The 21,603-nt window shown below is 41.0% G+C and overlaps 2 protein-coding genes and 1 long non-coding RNA gene across 6 annotated transcripts; all 3 read right to left on the bottom strand.

Annotated features, from left to right (window-relative positions):
• On the bottom strand, positions 1 to 4,165 carry maff (v-maf avian musculoaponeurotic fibrosarcoma oncogene homolog F). Of its 2 annotated transcripts, none has more exons than XM_042398460.1 (3): positions 4,053 to 4,165; positions 1,036 to 1,126; positions 1 to 787 (listed from the first exon to the last, which is right to left on the bottom strand). In XM_042398460.1, the coding sequence occupies exons 1-3, from the start codon at positions 4,139 to 4,141 to the stop codon at positions 344 to 346; spliced, it is 624 nt and encodes a 207-aa protein (XP_042254394.1). In that variant the 5' UTR covers positions 4,142 to 4,165; the 3' UTR covers positions 1 to 343. The 2 variants fall into 2 exon arrangements, with proteins under 2 accessions (XP_042254394.1, XP_042254395.1); XM_042398461.1 differs by lacking the exon at positions 4,053 to 4,165 and adding an exon at positions 3,926 to 4,035.
• A 1,895-nt stretch (positions 4,166 to 6,060) lies between these two features.
• On the bottom strand, positions 6,061 to 9,270 carry LOC121887186. Of its 3 annotated transcripts, none has more exons than XR_006092933.1 (3): positions 9,167 to 9,270; positions 8,725 to 8,814; positions 6,061 to 6,756 (listed from the first exon to the last, which is right to left on the bottom strand). It is a non-coding gene; the product is annotated as an uncharacterized LOC121887186 (long non-coding RNA). The 3 variants fall into 3 exon arrangements; XR_006092935.1 differs by having other exon boundaries at positions 8,725 to 8,855; positions 9,167 to 9,241; XR_006092934.1 differs by lacking the exon at positions 9,167 to 9,270 and adding an exon at positions 8,950 to 9,153.
• Positions 9,271 to 11,145: 1,875 nt separating this feature from the next.
• Positions 11,146 to 20,201, bottom strand: csnk1e (casein kinase 1, epsilon). Its single transcript, XM_042398468.1, has 11 exons — positions 19,942 to 20,201; positions 18,426 to 18,523; positions 18,198 to 18,308; positions 17,579 to 17,727; positions 15,535 to 15,763; positions 15,231 to 15,401; positions 14,944 to 15,092; positions 14,645 to 14,843; positions 14,405 to 14,550; positions 12,972 to 13,037; positions 11,146 to 12,150 (listed from the first exon to the last, which is right to left on the bottom strand). The coding sequence occupies exons 2-10, from the start codon at positions 18,499 to 18,501 to the stop codon at positions 13,005 to 13,007; spliced, it is 1,263 nt and encodes a 420-aa protein (XP_042254402.1). The 5' UTR covers positions 18,502 to 18,523; positions 19,942 to 20,201; the 3' UTR covers positions 11,146 to 12,150; positions 12,972 to 13,004.
• Between the last annotated feature and the right edge of the window lie 1,402 nt (positions 20,202 to 21,603).

Here is a 21,603-nt window from a genome sequence, read left to right on the forward strand (position 1 = left end):
AAAAAAAAAAAAAAAAATCTGTTGACTAAGCTGAAGTGTTATAAAAACAGAACACTAATGCTCAATTTTTCAACCGTTCCTGGCTCTTACTTGGGAAAACTGAGCATAGTTGTTGTCTACTAGGTGATGTTACACACCGCTCTACTAACATGACCTCACACAGGAGTAAATGACACCTGGATGTCATAATGTGAACGAGGCGTAATGCAAGTGTTTAGTATTTTCCTACTAATATTTTAAGTTTACCTGTTCTCTGTCATGTATATGTATGGTATATGTGTGTGTGTGTGTTTGCATTGCAGGTTGTGTGTCCCTCCCACCAGTCTGGCTGCAGCAGCTGCTTCTAGGACGGCTCCTGTTCTCTCTGTGGATGAGGTTGTGGTGGACTCTTCACGATGGTTATGACTGAGGCGGTGTTGAGGCGCGGGGCCGTTGCCAGAAGGTTGCCCCCTCCGGCCTCCAGGCCCCTGGCGAACCTCTGGAGCGCGGCCAAGCGTGCGCCGAGCCCCTCCAGCTCTTTCCTCATGCCGGCGTTCTCGGCGCCGAGCCTATCCACCTCTCTCTGGAGCTCCTGCTTCTGCTGCTCCAGGGCCTCGCGCTGAGACACCCTCTTGACCCTGCAGCTGGCGGCGTAGCCCCGGTTCTTCAAGGTGCGACGGCGCTGCTTCAGCTTCTGGATCTCCTCGCGGGACATGCCGCGCAGGTGAAGGTTCAACTCCCGCACCGAGAGGGACATGAGCTCGCTGTCTGACAGGACGGGCACATTCTCGCCGCATTCCTGCTTCACCTGATGGGGAGAAAGAATGAAGAAGGAAGCAGGAAGTTGGATGAGGTGATGGGGGATAAAAAAAAGATGAGTAAGCATGTGAAAGGAAGAGGAGAGAAGAATGTTGAGTGTTTAAGAATAACTGAGAGGGAGGACAGTAAAACTTCTTTTCAACATTGTCGTTTCCGCTAGTAAAAATATCCCAAGGCCATAAACATGACTCATTTTTGAGATAATAAAACTGGGTTTTATTTCTGGCTGTGTTTTACCTTCAGGGCTTTGCTGCTTCTCTCTGTCGTCATGATCCGACTGTCTTCCGTTTCTCCCCCCCAAGCACCAGTCAACACAGATATATACACTCTGGAAGAAGACAAACAGGACACAACAAAAAGGTATGTTATCACATGTGACCCGAGACATCACGCTGTTTTGGGCCATATTTGGCCTGACATTTACCATCCGCTCACAAGACAGCCAGTCATGCACGATAAAGAAAATGAGAACCCACAGAAATTTCGTGCTTCTCTAAAACGCACTCTCTCATTAAACTCTGTGGTTTGATATGAAAGGAAGAGGAGGTTTTGAAAGCGACATGCCTCTCTCTCTCTCTCTCTCTTTCTGTCTGTTAGCTGGAATAGTGAGGAGGAAGCTATCATGTGTCTGCCCTTTGGTTGCTCAAAGCAGGTGTCCTAACCAATTCCCCCAACACTTCCTCTTGTCAACACAACACTAACGGTTCAAAGCTTTCATTGTGAAAAACTGTAAGGAGAGGCAAGTGTTTGTAATGATATTTTAAGTGAAAAAGAACACAACTACATAAAGTTTGTTTTAAAATGTATTCAATCATTCTTCCAATACAGTAGTAACAAGTTTATTTAAGGTAAAAACTATATTTTGACCTTTTCTGACATATTAAAAGTAGGAGGCTAAAATTTGGTTGATTTGTTCAATTGTTCCTCTTACTAAACACTTGATGTTCACAAAGACTGTGTGGGGACTTCCTACACAACTCTAAAGGTCAGTAGTTATGTGGGATTAAAGTCCAACCTCTATGTGGGCCAACTTAAACTTCATTTTTCCTTGTAGTCATTTCTTGGTTGTGGGCTTTCAAGTCATTGTCATGCTGATAAAAATGACTCTGCACTTAAACTTGAGGCTGTTTTTGCTGCATTCACGTCACCTCCATCGCAATACGCTGATTTAGTAGCTCCACTGTGTTGGCTGCAGAGCAAAAATATCTTTTGACACTAACATTTTATTTAAAAAAAAATCTAGACAACATTAAACCACAGGGTGTTTTCCCACATAGCTTTTGGAGAGTTAATGTGTCTACTTTCAGAAATATCGCAATATTGGGTTTTCTTTTAAGAGTGTATGGGGTTTCAATTTGTCACTCCATAGCCAAGAATTGCAGAAAAAGCCTGATACAGCATTTGCATGGAGTGTCAAAATACAGTCCCGTGGTTGCTGTTGACCTTTTGGCAGCTTCTCTGATGAGCTAACTTCTCACACTGTCAGTTGTCTTTGAGAGACAGACTCATCTACACAAGGTCACACAGCAGCTGAATTTCACCACTTCTTGATTACAGTCTTTGCTGGGTTCCAGGGTATATTTATGATCTTTGACATCCTTTTTTTTCTCGCCTCTTTCCTCCTGTAAATCATTCAACAACAAAGTCCTGAAAACGGGGGCCTGCCCTTTGTTTTCAAAGCACCATGTGAGAGAAATCTTTGGGGAAATCCACGGTGGTCAGTTTGAACTTGAACATATCTTTGACTTTAACTAATTTTTAATGCAGATTATTTAGGATAATTTCAATTTATTAGATTTCTGCTTGTTTTAAAGTGTGATACAGAATTACAACACATTTATTACCCCCCAGTTATGAAAGACTGTTGATAGTTACTTTCATTTATCAGTTAATACTACAGAGCTCAGCACACTTTCGTTTTTAACTAGAATGTGACTTCTATAATGAAAATAGTCTCCCTGATGGTCTTTTTGGACTAACAACTGTCAACTTTAAAAAGATATGACAGCATGTGTAGACACCGCAGCCTACAAGTGGATGTAAAGAGAAGGTTTGATTTGTATTGCTGACTACAGCAACATTTGCAGACAACACACTCACTCTGTCTCCCGACACGTTAACCGAGCAGGAAGGACTAATGGGAAGCACAGGGGGTCCATTAAGTTACAAAGTCACATTTCTTCTGGCAGACTTTGCCAAGAGTAACTATTTATTGTGTAAACACTTGAGATCTTAACACAGGGTTTCAACTGCACATGTAGGCCTACAACAACAACAACACATGTATATGAGCTGTGGCGGACATACTTGAAAAAAACAAACAAAAACACCTGCTAAAATGGTCTGTAGTTTTTCAACATTAAACTGCATTTCCCGAAATGCGTGGGGAGTAGAGGTTGCTGCAACAGCCGGCGGACTCCAGGCTGTAAACCGACGAGACCGCCGGCCGTTTCGTAAAGTCAGGGTGATTCAGCAATAAACCGTTTTGCTCTGCCCAGCCAAGACTGCCAGTCAGTCCAAATGCAGGAAAACCATAAGTGACCACGTCTTACTCTATTTACCCACACAGCACAGGATATCCACGTTTATACTTTCCTAAAAACGTCACGTTAGAGGACATAGTACGCTTATAAAACACGCTAAGTTACCGGAGTGGAAAGCAACAAGTGAACGCAGCACCGCCAAACGCTTTAACTAACACGGTTTATCATGTAAAACACCCAAATATATATTCGGTATTAAATTAAATGACTACCTAACCACTGGAAACAGTATTTATTCCCCTAGCTAAAACCACAATCCAGCCTTTAGCCTTATAGGGAGAGGAGGTAAATGCGCTGCTGCTATAGTAAACAGCCATCACGAGTGCCCTCGACATCCATTTTAGTAAGCCTTTAAATAATCCTTTTAAATTGTTTTAAAACATCCAGTTAAAAGGGGAGACACGAGAGGGGTCTTCTAGCTGTCAAATGCTGCGTATATAAAAGGCATATATGTATAAGTGTTAAGATTTGGGGCCAAATTATCCGCGCCGTTAAACATGCTAGTAATGTTAACGGCTAGCGCCTTTAGCATCAACGGTTTCTGACGAGCTAAAGCAGATTAAAGCAAACAGCTGCCTGCTCACTTGTCCTTGGTTGGTTGGCGAGTCTCTGACGGATACCAGTCCTCTCGTGTTCGGTTGTTACCAACGAATTCCAGCAAACAAAAACATCCCTATGTTTAATATTTTGTAAAAGAAAATGATAATTTACCTGCTGGGTCGAAGCGACTCCGGCGACAAAATGTCAGTCCGCCTTTTCCCGGAATTACTCCGCTGCTCTCTGAGGTTGGATTCTTTCATTCATAAAAAACACAAGCGACAATGACGTCAGGTCTAAAGAATGAGGGCGGAGCCAACCCCGCCCCCGCCGCGTACTCCGGGAGGATGTAAACAAGGAATCCCTGCATCCCAGAAGTTTTCCATGACCAGCCCACCCCACCGCCCCCCTTCTCTGTTCCCAGCAGCAACAATTTCCCTGGAAAACATAATCTAAAAAAAAAAAAAGGTACTGAAACTAGTGTTTAAAATAAGACCAACACGAAAGGTCTGGTGGAAAAATCCAGCTGAATCCAACAATAAATACACGTAACAATTGCTAAACCCCCTAAAATCACATGAATCTAAAACCATTTCACACAAACATACACGTAATACACACAATACACACCCATCTAATCTCACACACACGTTTGTTTTTAAATCCTTGTGAGGACACTCATTGACATAATGCATTCCCCAGCCCCTTACTCTAACCTTTACCATCACAACTAAATGCCTAAATCCAAAGTTTACCCTAAACTGAACCTAAACCCAATTCTAACCTTAACCTTAAAACCAAGTGTTAGCCCTCAAATTGCCCTGTGAAGTTGTGAGGACCAGACATTTCATAACACAGAAATGTCCTTCGTTTTCAACTGAAATTGGTTCTCTTTAAGATAGAAAGACATGCTCTCTCTCTCTCTCTCTCTCTCTCTCTCTCTCACACACACACACACACACACACACACACACACGTCACTTTTGGGGACAATGCATAGACTTACATTTATTTCCTGGAGACTTACCCTAACCCTCTTGGCCCAACACCTGTGCGTCTTTAATGCTCTACACTGTACTGGTGTTCAAACAATGCTCTTGCTAGATTATCACATTGTTAATAGTGTAATGATGTTGAGAATGGATTTATAGCTATGTATTAGTGCTCTAAACTGTTTATTTACTAACAATACCTTCTTTTTTTTAACCAATACTTTATTAGTGTGATAACAATGAGTTGTTATCCATACAAATCCTCTGAAGATGTTGATATTCACAATAATAATAATAATAATAATAATAATAATAATAATACATCTTATTTGTTTAGCACAGTTCATACAAGTGTAACTCCAAGTGCTTTACATCAATAAAATATAATTTATATTAAATACAATAAAATGGAATAAAACAGAAACGAAAGCAAACCCATGAAAGAAATAAGATCAAGTAAAACCAAATCAATACAGAAAGGAAAACATAGTAAAACACAAGGAGCCCATGAACAGCTATAAGTAGTATGAGACCACTAAATTACATAAAAGCAAAAATAAGTTTCAAGGTTTCGTTTGAAGCTGTCCACTGTGTCTGACCTCCTCTAGGAGACTATTCCAGAGGTGAAGGCCAATTGCAGATGTTTTCCATCTTGCTGACAAATTTCAAGGAGATGTGAAAAAGTTGGACAAAGGACACAAACTCTTTTTTTTGATCAATTCATTTTGATTATCAAGGTAAGCACGATACTAACTAGCTAACATGTAACCTAATTTCTAGTTCAGCACTTAAGAATTAGATGATCTAAAAAGTAAGCTTTAATAAAAAATAAAAAAAACTTTTGTCAACTATGCGTTTGTGTTTGTACGTAAGTATGTAAGTGATAATTAGGGCCAGATGCTATAGATCAGTCAGAAAGCATGAGGAACCATATCAGCTTGCGGTAAATACATGTATAGCTAATGTTAAATGGTACCATGTTCCTGTTAAACACATGGTTCTCATTTCCTACCTGTGCTCAAGTATTGTCTCAGGGTCCATAGCAACAGTAGCTATGCAGTTGAATAATAACCACAGCATACATATTATTAATGTATGGTAAAAATAATAATTCATTACATTCATAAATTCAAGGCTTCATACATTTACAGACGCCATTTTAATGTGATGCTTACTACACACTCACTACATAACTTCCAAATGCATCTTTATTGTGTCTATCACGTGACTGACACATAACAGCTTTTGTAATAACATTTTTTATGTAAAAGGATTCATATATTTCACAACTTTATTTAAGTAATATTAAAGTCTTCACATCACTTTCTTCAGATCATCTTTGAAACTACAAATATACCACCTGAGAAGACAGCATAAACATGCTCTTGTGCTGCTGGGAGATGTTTGTGCAACCATTTGGTTACATTATTTTACCAAACAGCTCATTTTAGTACACTGAGTACCAAAAAATGTACCCTGCGGGCCTTGCTTGCACAAGTAAACAGCAGGCCTGGCACGCGCCCCACACCCAGGTAAAAAAAAAAAAAAAAGAACAACTCATTCTTTCTACTGTTTAATTGATAACAGTTACCAACAAAATTCATTTAAAAGTGCATGACAGTTGCAAATAGATTACAATCTAGTGCAAAATGTGTATGTTTTGTCAGGGCAGAAGCAGTGGATGAGCTTGGTAAGAGCTGTGTGCACTGTACAAAACATATGGAAGTCATTTTAATCACCAAATACTAAAAATACATCTTCACAACAAACATACTGAGACATGAACATGTTTTAGAACCTTTTCCTGACATTGACATCCTGCCACTGGCTGGTCCAGAGTAAGCTGCTGGTCATTGGTTTAGCTTGGTGTGATCTGGTTAAAGATACTAGGAGAGGGGTCACAGTGGGGAGGGTGAGGAAAGATAGAAATCAAGGCCAAGGTTTATGAATTCTATTTTGGTACATGCATTCATAATTTTTTTGGGGAGAAAATAGACAAAAACGTGACATACTGACAGCGGCAGAAGAAGTATTAAGATCTCTTATTTAAGTAAAACTACAAATACAACAATCCGAAAGTACTGTACTTAATTAATTGTTCTGCAGAAAAATGTCTCTTGTGACTGATATATTATTATATATTTTATTAGGTTGTAATTGTCTGGATGTGTGTCTCTAGTTGCCATTCTCCACCAGTCCACTAGAGGCCATCGGAATTTTCTCCCAGTTTGTTTATACTGGACTGAAGGCTGATTTGAGTTGTATATTTAAAAGACTATATTATTATTATTTACATTGTCTTTATTAGTTAATCTATCTTTGTTTTCACTCTGGTGTGAACTCACACAGCATGTTCTCAGTCTCAGTGATAAAGAAGATTGTGTTTTCTGGGTTTTTGCTTTTCTGTTTGCTAGAGATAAGTACAAAACACTATAACCTGTACACAACACTATAACCTAAATTCATCTATATTCTTAGAGGGTTTGATGTATGTCAGTTTATTATTAAGAGGGTTGTATTTTCTGGGTTGTGGAGCTTTCTGCTCTGTGTTTTTCCCTGTGGTTTCCTCAGCTTATCAGCTCGTTTCCTGTTCGTTTCATTACCTCATTCCCCTCACTTGAGCTTCTCCATCCATCTCTCCACCTGCACCTCATCCCCTTGTCAGTTTAGTTTGTATTTAAGTCCTGGTTTTCAGTTCAGTCCTTGTTAGATCTTTGGTTCTGTTCAGTTCAGTTTTGCTCAGCATGCACTCCGTCTTTAATAAAGATTTAGGCCTATTCTTCAAGTTCCTGTTGCCTGCAGTCTCCTGTGTTTGGGTCTACCTGCTCTGCTCTTCAAAACACTAATGCAGCATTTTACTGTTGTCTCTGCTTAAGGTGGAGCTCGTTTCAACTACTTTATATACTATTAGGTAGCTTCGTGCAGTGGATGCCAACCTAGGTGTTGGGCTCCTTCTTAAGGGTCACAAGGGGTCTTGACATTATTTATGGAGTAGGAAAGAATAAAATTCTGACACAAAAATATTCTTCTTTTGGACTTTTCTTGTATCTTCCCTTTTTGTAAAATACTGTATAATTTCACCTCAAACAGTTATGTAAATACCCCAAATTGTAGTTAATCACAGTACTTGAGTAAATGTGCTTAGTTACTTTCCGCCACTGCATACTGATGAGTGAAAATCTACTGTTTAGAGGAACATCTGCTGAAATTTGAAGTTTGTTAAATTACTTATGCATTTTGTTTTATATGTTTTTTCTAAAAATGTACTAGTGTCAGTGAATTGTTGTACTTGACTGTGAATTAATTAAGTGGTTTACTGTGGAATTTTTGTAATTGTTACAATTCAAGTTTAGACTAAGATCTTTATTTTGAGTCATTGATAACATGAAGCAACATACCCATCCCATGCTGGAAAGATGACAAGGGGAGCTGAGGTCTAAGCCCTGACAAGAGTTGAGGTATAAGCACTTTTATTTTGAAATACTGTCTGTGTGTGTGTGTGTGTGTGTGTGTGTGTGTGTGTGTGTGTGTGTGTGTGTGTGTGTGTGTGTGTGTGTGGTACAGGCACACTACATGAAAGTTCATGTTGAGATTTTACATCTATTTTCACTCATTTGTGCATCCACTGATTGCTCAATACATTGCAGGTATGCACAAATTATATTAGAGAGTTACTCATCATCAGTTTCAGTTCTGTAATTAGGATGAGTAAGACAAATCCAGAGAATGAAAAGTATCAGTGTAATTAACCACTAGCATGAAGTTCATATTAACTGCAGAGACATTCTTTCCTTCTTCGCCAACGCTGTGTAATGAAAACATCCTAAACGATGCGGAGAGTTTGTGGAACTCACTTGTCTTTTGGGCTTTTCCATGAAGAAATGCCTTATATGTGCCCTGTCCTCTTCTCTAGTGACTCACTCATAGTTGCTGAGTTGTTCTGACTGCAAGTCAAGCAGTGATAGAGGATCAATTCGATGCTGTGCTGACAAACAAGAACCATATGTATAAAACTAACATTATCACGCCTGCATGTTAGGTAAACAGTTAACTTAAGAACTAATACATAGCATACATACACGTGAACACTGCAGCACTGATAGAAGAAGCAACATTAGTGGGTTAAGAGACAGAGACCTCAGTGATATGGAGGTTGGCTGCTTGACAACTTCTACAAACTTTTTTGTTTCATCCCGACAAACTCTGAAATAATGAACTTAAACACAACACGCGACGTGCTACCAACAATACTGATGTGCGAGTGTTGTTTGAGTGATACAGTGTCTTGGGGCTCACCTGGAACCCGCATCTCATTAGTCCGCTTCCTGTCTGTCTCCCTCAGTCTGTTTTCACTGGAGGGTGAACGCGCACATATACACACACGCGCGCGCGCGGAGTATCTTCTTTTGTGGTACGTCACTAGGTAGTAGTACAATCAATGCTGCCTCCACCTGGCCGAGTGTAAATAAACACAATAAAAGTAACTGACTGCAGTTTCATGAACTTGAACTTGTATCGATGGATGACAACTTTTGGGGGTCAAATTTCCGTCTTTCGTACATTGGGGGGACGTGTCGTGTCGTGGACGTGTGACGCAGCAGGCCAAGTATCAGAGTCAAGCTCAAAAAGGCTTGGTTCAACATTAGCATTTCATTAGACCCTCACTGTCTGTTAACTTCCCTTATCTTTCAAACTGCACACCCAGTTTCTGTTATAAAACGTAAGTCTCCAAGCCCAAACTGATATAATATTCATCATAATAGTTTGCAGACTTTAGAAAGCTCCTCCAGAGTCACAGAATATATTATACGACTGTTTTCATAAACTGAGTAGTATGACAAACAAACTGACAGTCAAGTGTGAAATAGTTGGAGTGCCCCTTTAAGAGGGGTTTTCATTTAACAACTACACACCTATTATATGTTTTAAGGCTAACTGAGTTTTTAGACCAAACATGTTTAAAGTTTACAGTTTCTAAGCAGAAAAAAGGTATTTGGTATTTTCCACCAAAATTGCATATTACACCTGCCAATGAGAAGGCACTGAAATAATGTTTAGACCATTATGTTAGGAGATAAAAATATACATAATAAAGTTACATTTATTATTAATTTCTTAAGGTGGGTTGCATTCTGCTGAGGGAAGCTCAGTTTTTTCTAAAATCCTGGCTACAACCTTGTTTTTCATGGAAAAATGTTTGACTTCTCATTGCAAGAAAAGCGCCAGTGTAACTAAAAACATTAATGATCATGAAAAGTAAAGTAAGTCATGCCAGTGAGCCAGCATACACAATATCAGAGGACTGAACTGGCAAAACTAAATGCAATACAACCAGTGTTAATTAATGTTATTAATTATTAATTATACCTGTGGCTTTGTTGCTATGATATGTCAAAGTATTGCAAAAAAGGTTGTGTAAAAGGTCTATTAATGGATGATTCTGCTGCAGAAGATTAAAAAAGATTAAAAAACAATAAAATAATTCAAACATAACAGCATAAAGTCATCTTTGGTGAATTGTGGTGAATTTGGCACAGCAGCAAATAAATAAATAATAATAATTAATTAAAAAACATTGGCAAAAAATCTTAAGTCAAGGGCCCCTTACTACTATTCCAGGACTTTCAGCCACATCTCTTGGTCTTTATCAGTGGATGAAGTTTGCTCAGATGTCATGGAGATAGCTCCATCCATTAATGAAGACCATGAGATGCAGTAGAAAGCCCTGGAAAAGGTAGTAAGTACATCTTGAATTCAGATTTTACTGTTTCCAATGTCAAGAAAATCGGAAAGTTATCATTCCCTCAAATTACTGTTTATGAAAGCAACAATTTCAGCATGTGAAAAATACTATTAGAAGTCTGTTTAAGCTGTGTATATTTTTATTGATTCAGAAAATATACACAAATATCATAGTAATAAAGTTGAAGCATGGTAAAGAAATGTACAGGACATCAGTGGATCCACAGACAGCTGCTCCCCCATCAGTGACATCCATCCATCCTGACAGGCCCGGGTCAAAACACTTCTAGCAGACTCTAAAGGTTACTGGTAAAAATGTCACTTTTTGTCCCAGAAGGTAAAACTTCTCTCCAACCTCATCTTCAAACAATCTGTCACATTCTGGCAAAACAGTATCTATACATTTTACATTTACAATAAAAAAAAATCTAAAGTAAAGAACATAAAATACAAACACCAGACTTGTTCATCACCAAGATCTTATAACTTTCTCAAGTCTTTTCATTCCTGGAGTTACAAGCTGGAATAAGCTGGAATAAGGCTTTATCATATCATACAATCCTTGTGGCTCTCCCTTTATTCTGTCTTTCTCCTCTTCCTTCTTCTTTTTTTTACATTCAATGAGCATGTTTTTCTTTGTCAATATCTCATAGGCAAGACATTAAAGTGTGCTGAAGAGGAGGAAATCTGAATGAAAAAGGTCACATCGGGGACAAATCTTCAGTTATAATTCATCGACAGTCGCTTTTCCCTCCTCTGTCTCTCCTCTTCCTCAGACTCTAAAGCAAAGCTGAAGGCGAAAAGGAACACGCAAGACAATAACACACAGACACACACACTGACATTTATTGACAAAAAACAGCCTTGCTCCCATCCGCAAAGTCACCGCAGACTCTCTTACATTCAGTCTCCCCGTCTGATCTCCTCCTTGGTCCATTCTGAAGCATTTTCCTGTCTCATCTACTGTAGGCCTGAATACACGTTCGTGTTTGTCTCACTGCAACACTCCAAAGTTGTTTACATGTTGTTTTTTTTAACACCATAAGCAGCAGATGTAGCTCTTTAACGATAGCAGGTTGATAGTTTGGATTTGATTTTATTACAGGTGTAAACCACAGAATAAGTGAAATTGTGTCCATTTTGTGCAATTTGATTGTTGTCTTTTTTTTTTTTTTTTTTTTTTTTGCAAGTTGAGCTTCTGAGTCGATGGTGAATATGAGTGAAGAAGGGGCGAGACCTCCGTGTTGTTTCACCCCCCGTTCCTCTCTCCAGCCGCACCGCCAAAGCAGAACCGGCCAGTCCTAGCCAAGAGTTTGTTTGTTTGTTCTACTGGTTTCCATCATCTCAGGGCTCCTCCTGGTCACCAGTGTTCCCACAGCGTACTGACAGACACACGGACGCCCTCAACCCCCCTTTTAAGGGCCTACAACACCTCCTCCTCTTCCTCCTCTTGCTTCCTCTTCTTCTCCTCCTCCAACTCATTCATGCTTTCATTCACCCTTTTTGAAAAGTAGGGGGTATTTGATACCCTGCAGCTGCTGCATCACAACGAAAAAAAAAACAACAAGGAAGAGAGATGAAGGATAAGACTGGAAATATTCTATATCTTTGTTATTGTCAACAAATCTCATGAAAAGACCAAATCCAACAATGTTTTTCTGTCTTATTTTTGAGAAAAAGCTTTAAAGTTTTTTAGCAAAGGTTACCCGACCAGTGCAAATAGTTAATAATGTATTAGTTCAACAGCTGCAGATTTGGTGAGCTAATGTGAGATCACCTCGAAACAAACTACACTGTTTGAGGTATTGAAGGAACATGTTACCTAGTAACAGTGTGGCTCACTGATGTGTTTTAATAGCTTTTCAGCAACAATAGAGCTTTGTGGCACAGAGAAATAACAAATATTAGGCTTTGGCCACACAAACAATACTTGTTAGAAGGATCAGTTCATTGTTGGATTTGGTCTTTTCATGGGATTAGCAGACAATAAGAAAAAAAAATAGATTATCACCAAATTTATCCTTCAAAGTTTGTTACAAAAGGGAAAACAGTTTACATTCATCCTCAAATACTTTTACACTGTTGCTGTGACAATGATAAGTTCAGTCAATTTGGTCGATCATGTTCAGCTAATTGGAGCATGTTGTTTTGCAAGTGTAATTTACTGCTGTTTGTTTCAAATGTATTGAATTTGATATTTATTTCTGTCTCTATATGATGTGGTGGAGTCAGCAAAAACAAAGGGTTGACATGACAGACTGACATGGATGACTGTCCAAAAATGCTTTGTGTGTGTGTGTGTGTGTGTGTGTGTGTGTGTGTGTGTGTGTGTTTGTGTGTGTGTCTGACGTGTCCATACCTGCCACTGACCTGCAGGCCAGCCAAGAGGAACTCACTTTGCCAGATGTTCAAATGGCACACTGACCTGCATGTGGTGGGAAAGACGAGAAGCTTGAAGCAGAACAAAGGCAAAAGCTGGAAACTGAAGGATACACTGAATTTCAGTTCTTGTCTGGACAAAACCGCTCTGAGCTTTTTCAGTTCTTGATTTATGTCCTCAGTTTATTTCTTTGGGCTATTTAGTTGCAACATGGCTAGTTGTGATTAGGTAGTTGTTATTTTGTCTATATCATAGTTCATTTATGCAAATTCAAAGTGTACAGTGTAAACTAAGATTGTATCTGTTAAAGGCACAGCACAATGAATTTGAACAACAGAGCAGACGCAGTCCTTGCTGCAGGTTGCATCACTAATAAATGAAGAAGCAATGAAAAGAGTCCAATTACAAATTATAGATGAGCTTTGGGACATGAGGGGCCTGGCTTGGTGGATTAGTCTGTGTTCATATCATAACAGATCTATTGTAAATACAAACCGCAGAGTAACAAAAAACCATTCAACATCCTGGTGGCAATTATGAGCAGATTATGTTTCAATATTTTCTTACTCTGATATTTTCAATTTGGCATCATGAATTATGAAACTGTAAGAACATTAGACATTAGAAGAAAGAGAGCAATATCTGCTGCAGCTTATTAAATACAGTGTGAGGTGCACGCATGATTAAAGGGGCACTCCACCAATTTTACACATCAAAATAGGTTTACTCATCACAAGGAAAACTAGCTGTGGAAACAATTGTATAATGTCCTCTGTGGCTCTGGAGGTTTGAAAAATAACCTGCGTGATGTCTTCAGGGTTATCTTAGGTTAGGTTTAGAGACTTGTGACAAAAAGTCTGCTTTATAAACTGAGGAAGTGGCTAAAAGGGACTAAAAGTCAGGGTATCTGAGCTTCTGCTGCTTGAATTTTGACCATTCTTTTATTTAATATGTCTCTTGTGAGTCCCCCACATTATAGAAGTGCAATACTAAATTGCTGGAGTGCCCCTTTAAAGCTAAAGCATATAATTTGCACCTGAATCTGGTGATGACAGGGACAGTTTGTAAGCACTGTGTTCTGTGAGGGTGTGTCAGTGCTACAGCTTGATCTGAATTTCCTAATGAATAAGACGAGAACACTCTCAGCTGAAGCAGCTGATGCTCATAAAACATGCACCAACTCCCTTCACAACATAGTGTCTCGTTCAGCTAGCTGTTCCGATCCCTTAAATAAAAAATCTTTTGTCAGGATCTGTTTATTGATTGGTCAGCTGATGTGTGATGTGATTTCCATCTTCTTAAAATGAAGCTACATCCGACCTCACGTCTCTCTCTAACCAAGAGCCACGTTAGTTGGCCACATTGAAAGCACCTACACTCTCACTGAACCTGTAAAGCCACAGCCTTCCAACCTGTGATGCAGTGATGCGTGACTGGTCGTGGCGTCCTGTGAGGTCAGAGGAGGAGACGTTGGCGGGGGCCCCACGGTGAAGCCTCATGGCCACTTTTCTCTCTCGCTCGGCTCGTTCTGCTCTGCCCACCTGAGGAGAGCGGTTACCTGCAGACACACACACACTTGACATGAAATTGAAACTATGGTGATGTTTCAAATGCTCACAGTTGCTTCCAAACGCCCCCAACGATGTCCTGACCTGACTGCTGGACCACACGTGTGACCGGGTTAGAGGGAGCGGAGTCTGCCTCGTTCCTGACTCTGTTGGCCGCTGAAGGGTTTGGCCCAGATGGCAAAGCACGACCTCCGGCTCCTCTTTGGCCTCCTCCTGCTCGCTCCTCCCCCTCTTTTCCCTCCCTCCGCTCCCTCTCTCCGTCTTCTGATGTCCTGCTGGCTCCCTGAAACACAGTGGAAACAGCTAGTTTGCAAAAGCGTGTTCTGCTAACTATAGCCGCTAAAAGAGTGTGACAAGAAATGAATCCTGGAGCAAACACTCACAAATTTCAGCATGCTCCAGTCAAAGACGTAGTCATAGGAGAAGCCCTGTCTGTGGAAAAGGTTCCTGAAGAGCTGCCTCAGATATGAGTAGTCTGGCTTGTCATCGAACCGCAAGGAGCGACAGAGGTTCAGGTAGGTGGAGAATACAGCTGGGGGGCACAGGAGGGAGACAGTAAGGACTAGTGTTCATGGGAAAAAGTGACAGAAATACTTGACTCTTTAAATCCTCTGGTGTTTTTCTTCTGTAATATATCCTATAACTGTGCTATAATCTCATCTTTACTCACAGGGGTATCCCTTGCAGAGCACCTCAATGGGAGTGGACATTTTCTTTTCGCTGATGCGTTCATACTTCTGCCTCTTGGTGGCGGCCTTGAGCCCCTGCCAGGGCAGAGAGCCCAGGTTGAAGTACATGAGAACGTAGCCCAGGGACTCCAGGTCGTCTCGCCTCGACTGCTCTGTGGAGGAAAAAGACAGAATGGAGAGAGAGGAGAGAATGAAATGGCAAAAAAGTTTGAGGGAGTAGATAAGAGAGTTGAAGAGACACCTACACAGATATCTAGGCCAGCCTTTATGTGTGTGTTGTCTTACCAATGCCCAGGTGGGTGTTGATGGAGGCGTAGCGGGCGGTGCCAGTGAGGTTCTTATTCTCACGGTAGGGGATGTGCTGGTGCGTTCGGGCGTCGCGGTATTTCTTGGCCAAGCCAAAGTCGATGATGTAGACCAGGTTGCCCTTCTTGCCTAGCCCCATCAAGAAGTTGTCAGGCTTCACGTCTCGGTGGATGAAGTTCTTCAGGTGGATGTATTCAACCCGACTGATCTGGAGAAGAGAGACGAGGAATGGAGTTTAACTTGGTTTTAAAGGCAGTTAAGCAGCGCCCGTGCCATGTCGTGTCAGTTTGCTGTGACGGTCAACTTGCAGAGACTTACTTGAGCCAAGAAAGAACTCATGTTCAATATTTCTTTGCCTTAAAGGGGTACTCTTTAGTACTAAACGTTCAAAAAGTTGAGGTACTCACAACAGATTTTGAAAAAATGAAGATATCCAGATTTTTAGAGTATGGGTCAAGCGCCAAAAACACTGGATCCTACACTTCCCATAATGCAGTGTCTTTTGTTAGATCCTGTCTACCTGCTAGAGGTCCACATCTTTCAAGTTTGTAATATGTCTGATGACATCATCAAGGTTATTTTTCCAGATTTTAGAAAGCTGGTCCAGTGCCACAACAAATGATGTAACTGTTTACACAGGCTGAGTAGTAAGTGTTGGGGGACAAAATCCACAGTCTTCCTTCTGTGCAAAAATGTATTTAAAAGTTTATTTGAAGCTAATGGCTTCAGCCATCCAAATGAGTCAAATTACATGAATATCTTTCAAAGTTTCAGTATTTTTAGTGCCAATTTTTTTTATTATGATCCCACCACTGCAGCTAAACAGGAAAACACTGTCCGTCAAGACCGTTTTGTACCCCATCACTTACATTGGGGAGATTTTCTAATTGTCAGTATGAAGAGGAGTGAACAAAACCTGTTTTCTATGTTCATATGGGCATCTGACTGTTGTTTTAAGGCAGACTTGAAAAATTGTGAACCCGTCCTTTAATGTGTAAAATCTATTTATTGAGGGTTTGATCCTCTTTGCATGGCTCCAAAACATCCAGGTTCTGGTCAAATGCATCCGCATCCAAAGCACACCCAGTGTAGGATAAAATCAAAAAATAAAAGCAAATATTGGGCTCAATCTTTCTCCAGATTTCCAGATTAGTGAGTTCTTTAAGTGACGGGCAAAGAGTTGCTCCATTTGAGATAATCAATTGGAGTTCAGTGGAGTTGCATCTCTGGTGGAGAGTGACTTTATATTCCCATGGAGCAGGAATATAAAGTCTTGGGAATATAAAGTTCTTCTAAAACTGAAAGGGGGTTTTAAATGCCACAAGTGTCATTGGCTGGTGAAATAATAGTTGAGTCATTGGTATTGATCAATAATCCTGTCAGCCTGTCTGCAGATACAGTATATAGAGGTCATTTAATGTTATGGGACAGTTAAATTCTTAGTTATTGCCCCTTTAGAGAAGAGGAAAGATGTTACAGTGACAGCAGAAAGCGTGACTGGGAAAAGAGGACACAATGGCTGAGAGAAAATGGGACGAAAAGAACAGCTGTAGACTAAAAAATGACATATGAGGGATTAAAAAGGCTCATAAAAGACACCACAGGCCGACCTCTGCGATGAGGATCAGGCCGTCTTGCGGAGCTTCCATGTCCTAGATTGGAATTGACTTTTATGAAGGAGCTGAATGGTTGAAGATACTGAGGGGATAAGCTTTGTCTCAAGTCAGCTTCAGAGGTTTGGATGAGTGTTATTCTCTGATTCCAAGTGATCCATTTAGGTCCAGTGTAAAAATAGCTGCTTCCTTTTATTGAAATATGTGTAACGTCCCAGCCTGAGGTTGATGAGTGTTGATGAGTAAAAGTGCAAGTTCAGATAGATGCAGTCTTTTTAAATACGATCAGAATGGTATCTTTTATTGTTATCTTTCTCTTAACTATAGTTTTTCACTTCATTTCAGAGGAACTCCTGATGAACTGTTATATATTTTATAGATGTGAAATGCAGTCAGTCAGTCTGTCTCACCATCTGGTCGGCCAGCAGCAGGACTGTTTTCAGACTGAACTTGCGGGAGCAGAAGTTGAACAGGTCCTCCAGACTGGGACCCAGCAGTTCCATCACCATAACGTTGTAGTCACCTTCTGCTCCGCACCACTTAATAGACGGGATTCCCACTGTTGGGAGGGGAGGAGGAGGAGGGTGAATCAGAGCGTAAGGAAACAGGATAGTGCTTAATAATACAGGCTTGAGAGAGGGACAGTATATACAGGTGATAATCCACCAATTTTCACTCATGCACATCTTGTCTTATATTATCTTACATTTGTTAATTCCATCATTAACATGCAGCACTTCAGCACCCCTCAACATCAGGACCATTAATATCTCTCAACACCCTTAAACAGGCTTAAATATCCCTTCCTTCCTTCCTCAATGCACCTCAAATGCCCTTAAATGTCTCACAAACGTCTCCCTAAATGCCTCCTAATCAACTGCAATTATTATAAATAACCCTCAACAACTGTAACTACTCCTCAGCAGTCTGAAATACCCCTTTGCGCTCCTAAAACTCTTCACTGCTACTCAGTGCCCCCTAATAAAGCTTCCAAATAACCCCCTAAAAACACTCCTCAGTGCGTCTCACCTCCGCCCTGCATCATCTTGTAGAATTTGCTCTCGATGTGGAGCTGTGGATGTTTGGTCTTCACGCATTCCAGCTTGATGGCCACTTCCTCTCCTGTGGCGATGTTAGAACCTGATGAAGGAAACAGTAGAGATGCAGCTGCAACATGTCAGCAGGTTCACACACAATTTATGAATATAAGAAACAATGTTAACCCAGCACAAAGGGGAAAACAGCTCAAATTCTCACCGAGGTAAATGTCTCCGAAGGATCCGCTCCCTATCTTCCTCCCAAGGCGGTACTTGTTTCCCACCCTTAACTCCATGGCTCCTGAGCTTTTCAACTCACTGAAGGGGTAAACACACACATGCACACACACACACACAAGCTGTCATCAATCACTGGTGATCAATAGAGCAGAAGGACAGTGTGGTGCAAAGCTGCAGACTTTAAACTCAAAGCTGTGAACCCTGAGGCTGCCGTATCATGAAATAAAACGATACTGGAAGCTTGAGATACATCGACAGAAGAGATGAGAAAGAACGGGAAGTGAAAATTCCTGAGCCAAAATGGTGACGTAGCGCATCCTGAGTTGAATCACAAGAGCAGGGGAGGAAAATGTTGCTCAATTCCAGCTACCAAGTGCCTTAATGTGACTAAACTCAAACATTGTAACACCCAGAAGGTAACCATCCTGCTCCAATCAGCCACATTTTGTTGAGTAGCAGTCATTACACCTGCAGGGGACGTGATAATAAATCTTAGTATCTCAGAGGACGACAATGTAGGCCAATGAAAGTGTTTATAAAGCACACAGGAGGTGAGAGCAAAGAAGAACAGAGCGTGTAGTTGTATAACATGATTTATTCAGAGGTGCAGGAGGGGGTTTGGGGGGTGGGGGTGGGGGGGTTGTTTGGCTGGATCAGCATCTCACACACTCTTTTCAAAGCACTTCAAAGGAGTCTGGTCCTGTGTACCATTTGCATAAATTCCCAATTTCTGACTGGAGTCCCCTGACGAAATCCGAATGAGTCATGTTTTCCCCTATCAGTCTCAACACCCAAACCATCCAATAAGTAGGAAATAACTGAAGGGCTGTTAGACAGAGGTTACAAGCCAGTTTGACATTGTACTGAACGCTGACATAGTTCATTTTTTAGTCAGTCTTAGTCAATCTTGACTGCATTGTATGTACAGTAGGCCTACACCCACATACACCCCATCCACATACACTGTGCAGGGAAAATGAGCAAGCGACTGCTGCACATTTACCTCAGGTGTCTCCTCCGGCTCATTTCCTCTCTCCTAAGAGCTGTCAGTGTTACAAAACTGAGAGCCAGTGTTGCTGCAAAAGGACTGCAGAAACAGGTGAGACGTGATATTTGTCAGAAAGACTTCATACTTGATGCAGTTGGCCCAGATGCCCCAAGAGAGGAAATGGGGAAGGGATGAGGAAGGTGCGCACCGTTCATCTCTCACTGACAATTAAATGTGGTAATAATTCAAATAACCGCACCCTCCATATAAAAACAAGCGCACCCTCGCCCCGACATGACTCTATTTGGACTCTATTTGTCTAACCCGAACCAGCTATCATCACCCCCCTCCCCCCTCCCCCCTCCCCCAACACACACACACACACACACACACACACACACACACACACACACACACACACACACACACACACACACGCAAGCCTCCAGACATCTTGACTAGCCAACATGTACCCCCCCACCGCCCCACCCCTCCACCGCCTCCTCACCGGGTTGTGTCAGGCTCCGTGGTCGCCCGCCGGCTCTGTCTCACTCAGGACCCTGGACAGCGACGCACCGACGCGGCTTCGGACGGCTCATAACCTCGGAGATGTGTGACCCGAACCCCCCCACTCCCGAAAAAAAGCCCCCATCCGAACCGAGCCATGCGACTCTGGAAGATTCTCACTGTCACGATTTTCTTTTTTTTTTTTTGGAGGAAAAACGCCGAAACCAGACACTGAGGTCCTCCTCTCTCCTCTCTGGCTGCTCTTCTCTCTCTCTCTCTCTCTCTCTCTCTCCCGTCACACACGCCCACCCACCCAGCCCTCTCTCAGTTTACATCATTGACAATATCAATGATGTCATCCACAGACTTGCAGAGATGCCCGGATTGTCTTCTGCTGCATTCACGTGCTCCTCGGATGGTCCCATTTCCCGAGTTGGGAAGTCGTTCTTCCGGCGTCGGTGTGTTCACGAGCTTTTAAAACAACATGGACGCTACAAAGAAAAATATTGACTTGTTATCAGGGCTAATGCTAATAAATAACCTTTCTATCTGATGTAGGTCACTCTACGTGGACAGCAACTAACGGTTACAACCTAATACCATATTACAAATTACATGTGAGCAAAAAATGTTTACAATATGTGAATTAATAAAAAGTTTCCTGCCATCAACCAAGCATGTTTCTGCGTATATGACGTCAATTACAGCAAATCATGTACCAAATCTTTCGCCGACTTCCCGAGTTAAAGGGGCGTTCACGTGAATTTTCCTAGTCGGGAACTCATTTTTCCAATTATTCCGACTCTACATGAATGTCACAGTAAAACCGCCGCGCTGCTGCTTCTTGCAGGCATGAATGAAACCAAACCATCAACAACACTGCATGTTTACATCAAAACATAATTACAGCAAAGCATTACAGCATGAAAATGTTATGTGCGTTATATTATTTGTCCTCATGTAGGATGCAAAAGACGGATTTTTACCTGTACACAAGTCAACATGGAACATGTTTATTATAATCATAACAATAAAGATCAAACTGCACCCTCCAGTGGTTAATCCTGATCCACCACAGGGCAACTGTCCAATCAGCGACTGTCAACGTGGATTAGACTTTATAAAGCCAATAACCTAAATTATGTTGGTGGTTACTATGAATTAGTGTTAGCCACCACAGCAGCACAGCTAACATCTAATACAAGCCAAGGGAGAAACTATAATTGTTATTGTTTTTTTTTGTTTCACTCAAAAATATTGATTAACAAAGGAAAAATAAAAGATTTTTTTTACCCGCAATGTTTGTTCCAATTCATCCAGAATTTGTACCTCACAAAAGTTCCCAGTAAATGAGGTCAAAGTAACTCAAAATAATATTAAAAAAACAAACATCAGGTCGATCACACAGATAAAACAACAAACCACCACAGACTTCAATTCAACCTTTATTATCTTGTTCTTTTCCGCTTTAAATTAATTTCCTCTCCTTTTTGTAACATCTGAAATAAATGAAAACATCCTGAACAGGAGTGATAATAAAGACTGACTTAATTTAAATTGATACATAATAACAAAAAAGAAACAAACAGTAAAACATAACAGGTAATGTCTTTAACGTGTCTGTAAAACACTGTTCCAGCTCAGCTTGGTATGGTAGGATTTG

This window comes from Thunnus maccoyii, chromosome 20 (genome assembly GCF_910596095.1).
Source record: "Thunnus maccoyii chromosome 20, fThuMac1.1, whole genome shotgun sequence".
Lineage (NCBI taxonomy): Eukaryota > Metazoa > Chordata > Actinopteri > Scombriformes > Scombridae > Thunnus > Thunnus maccoyii.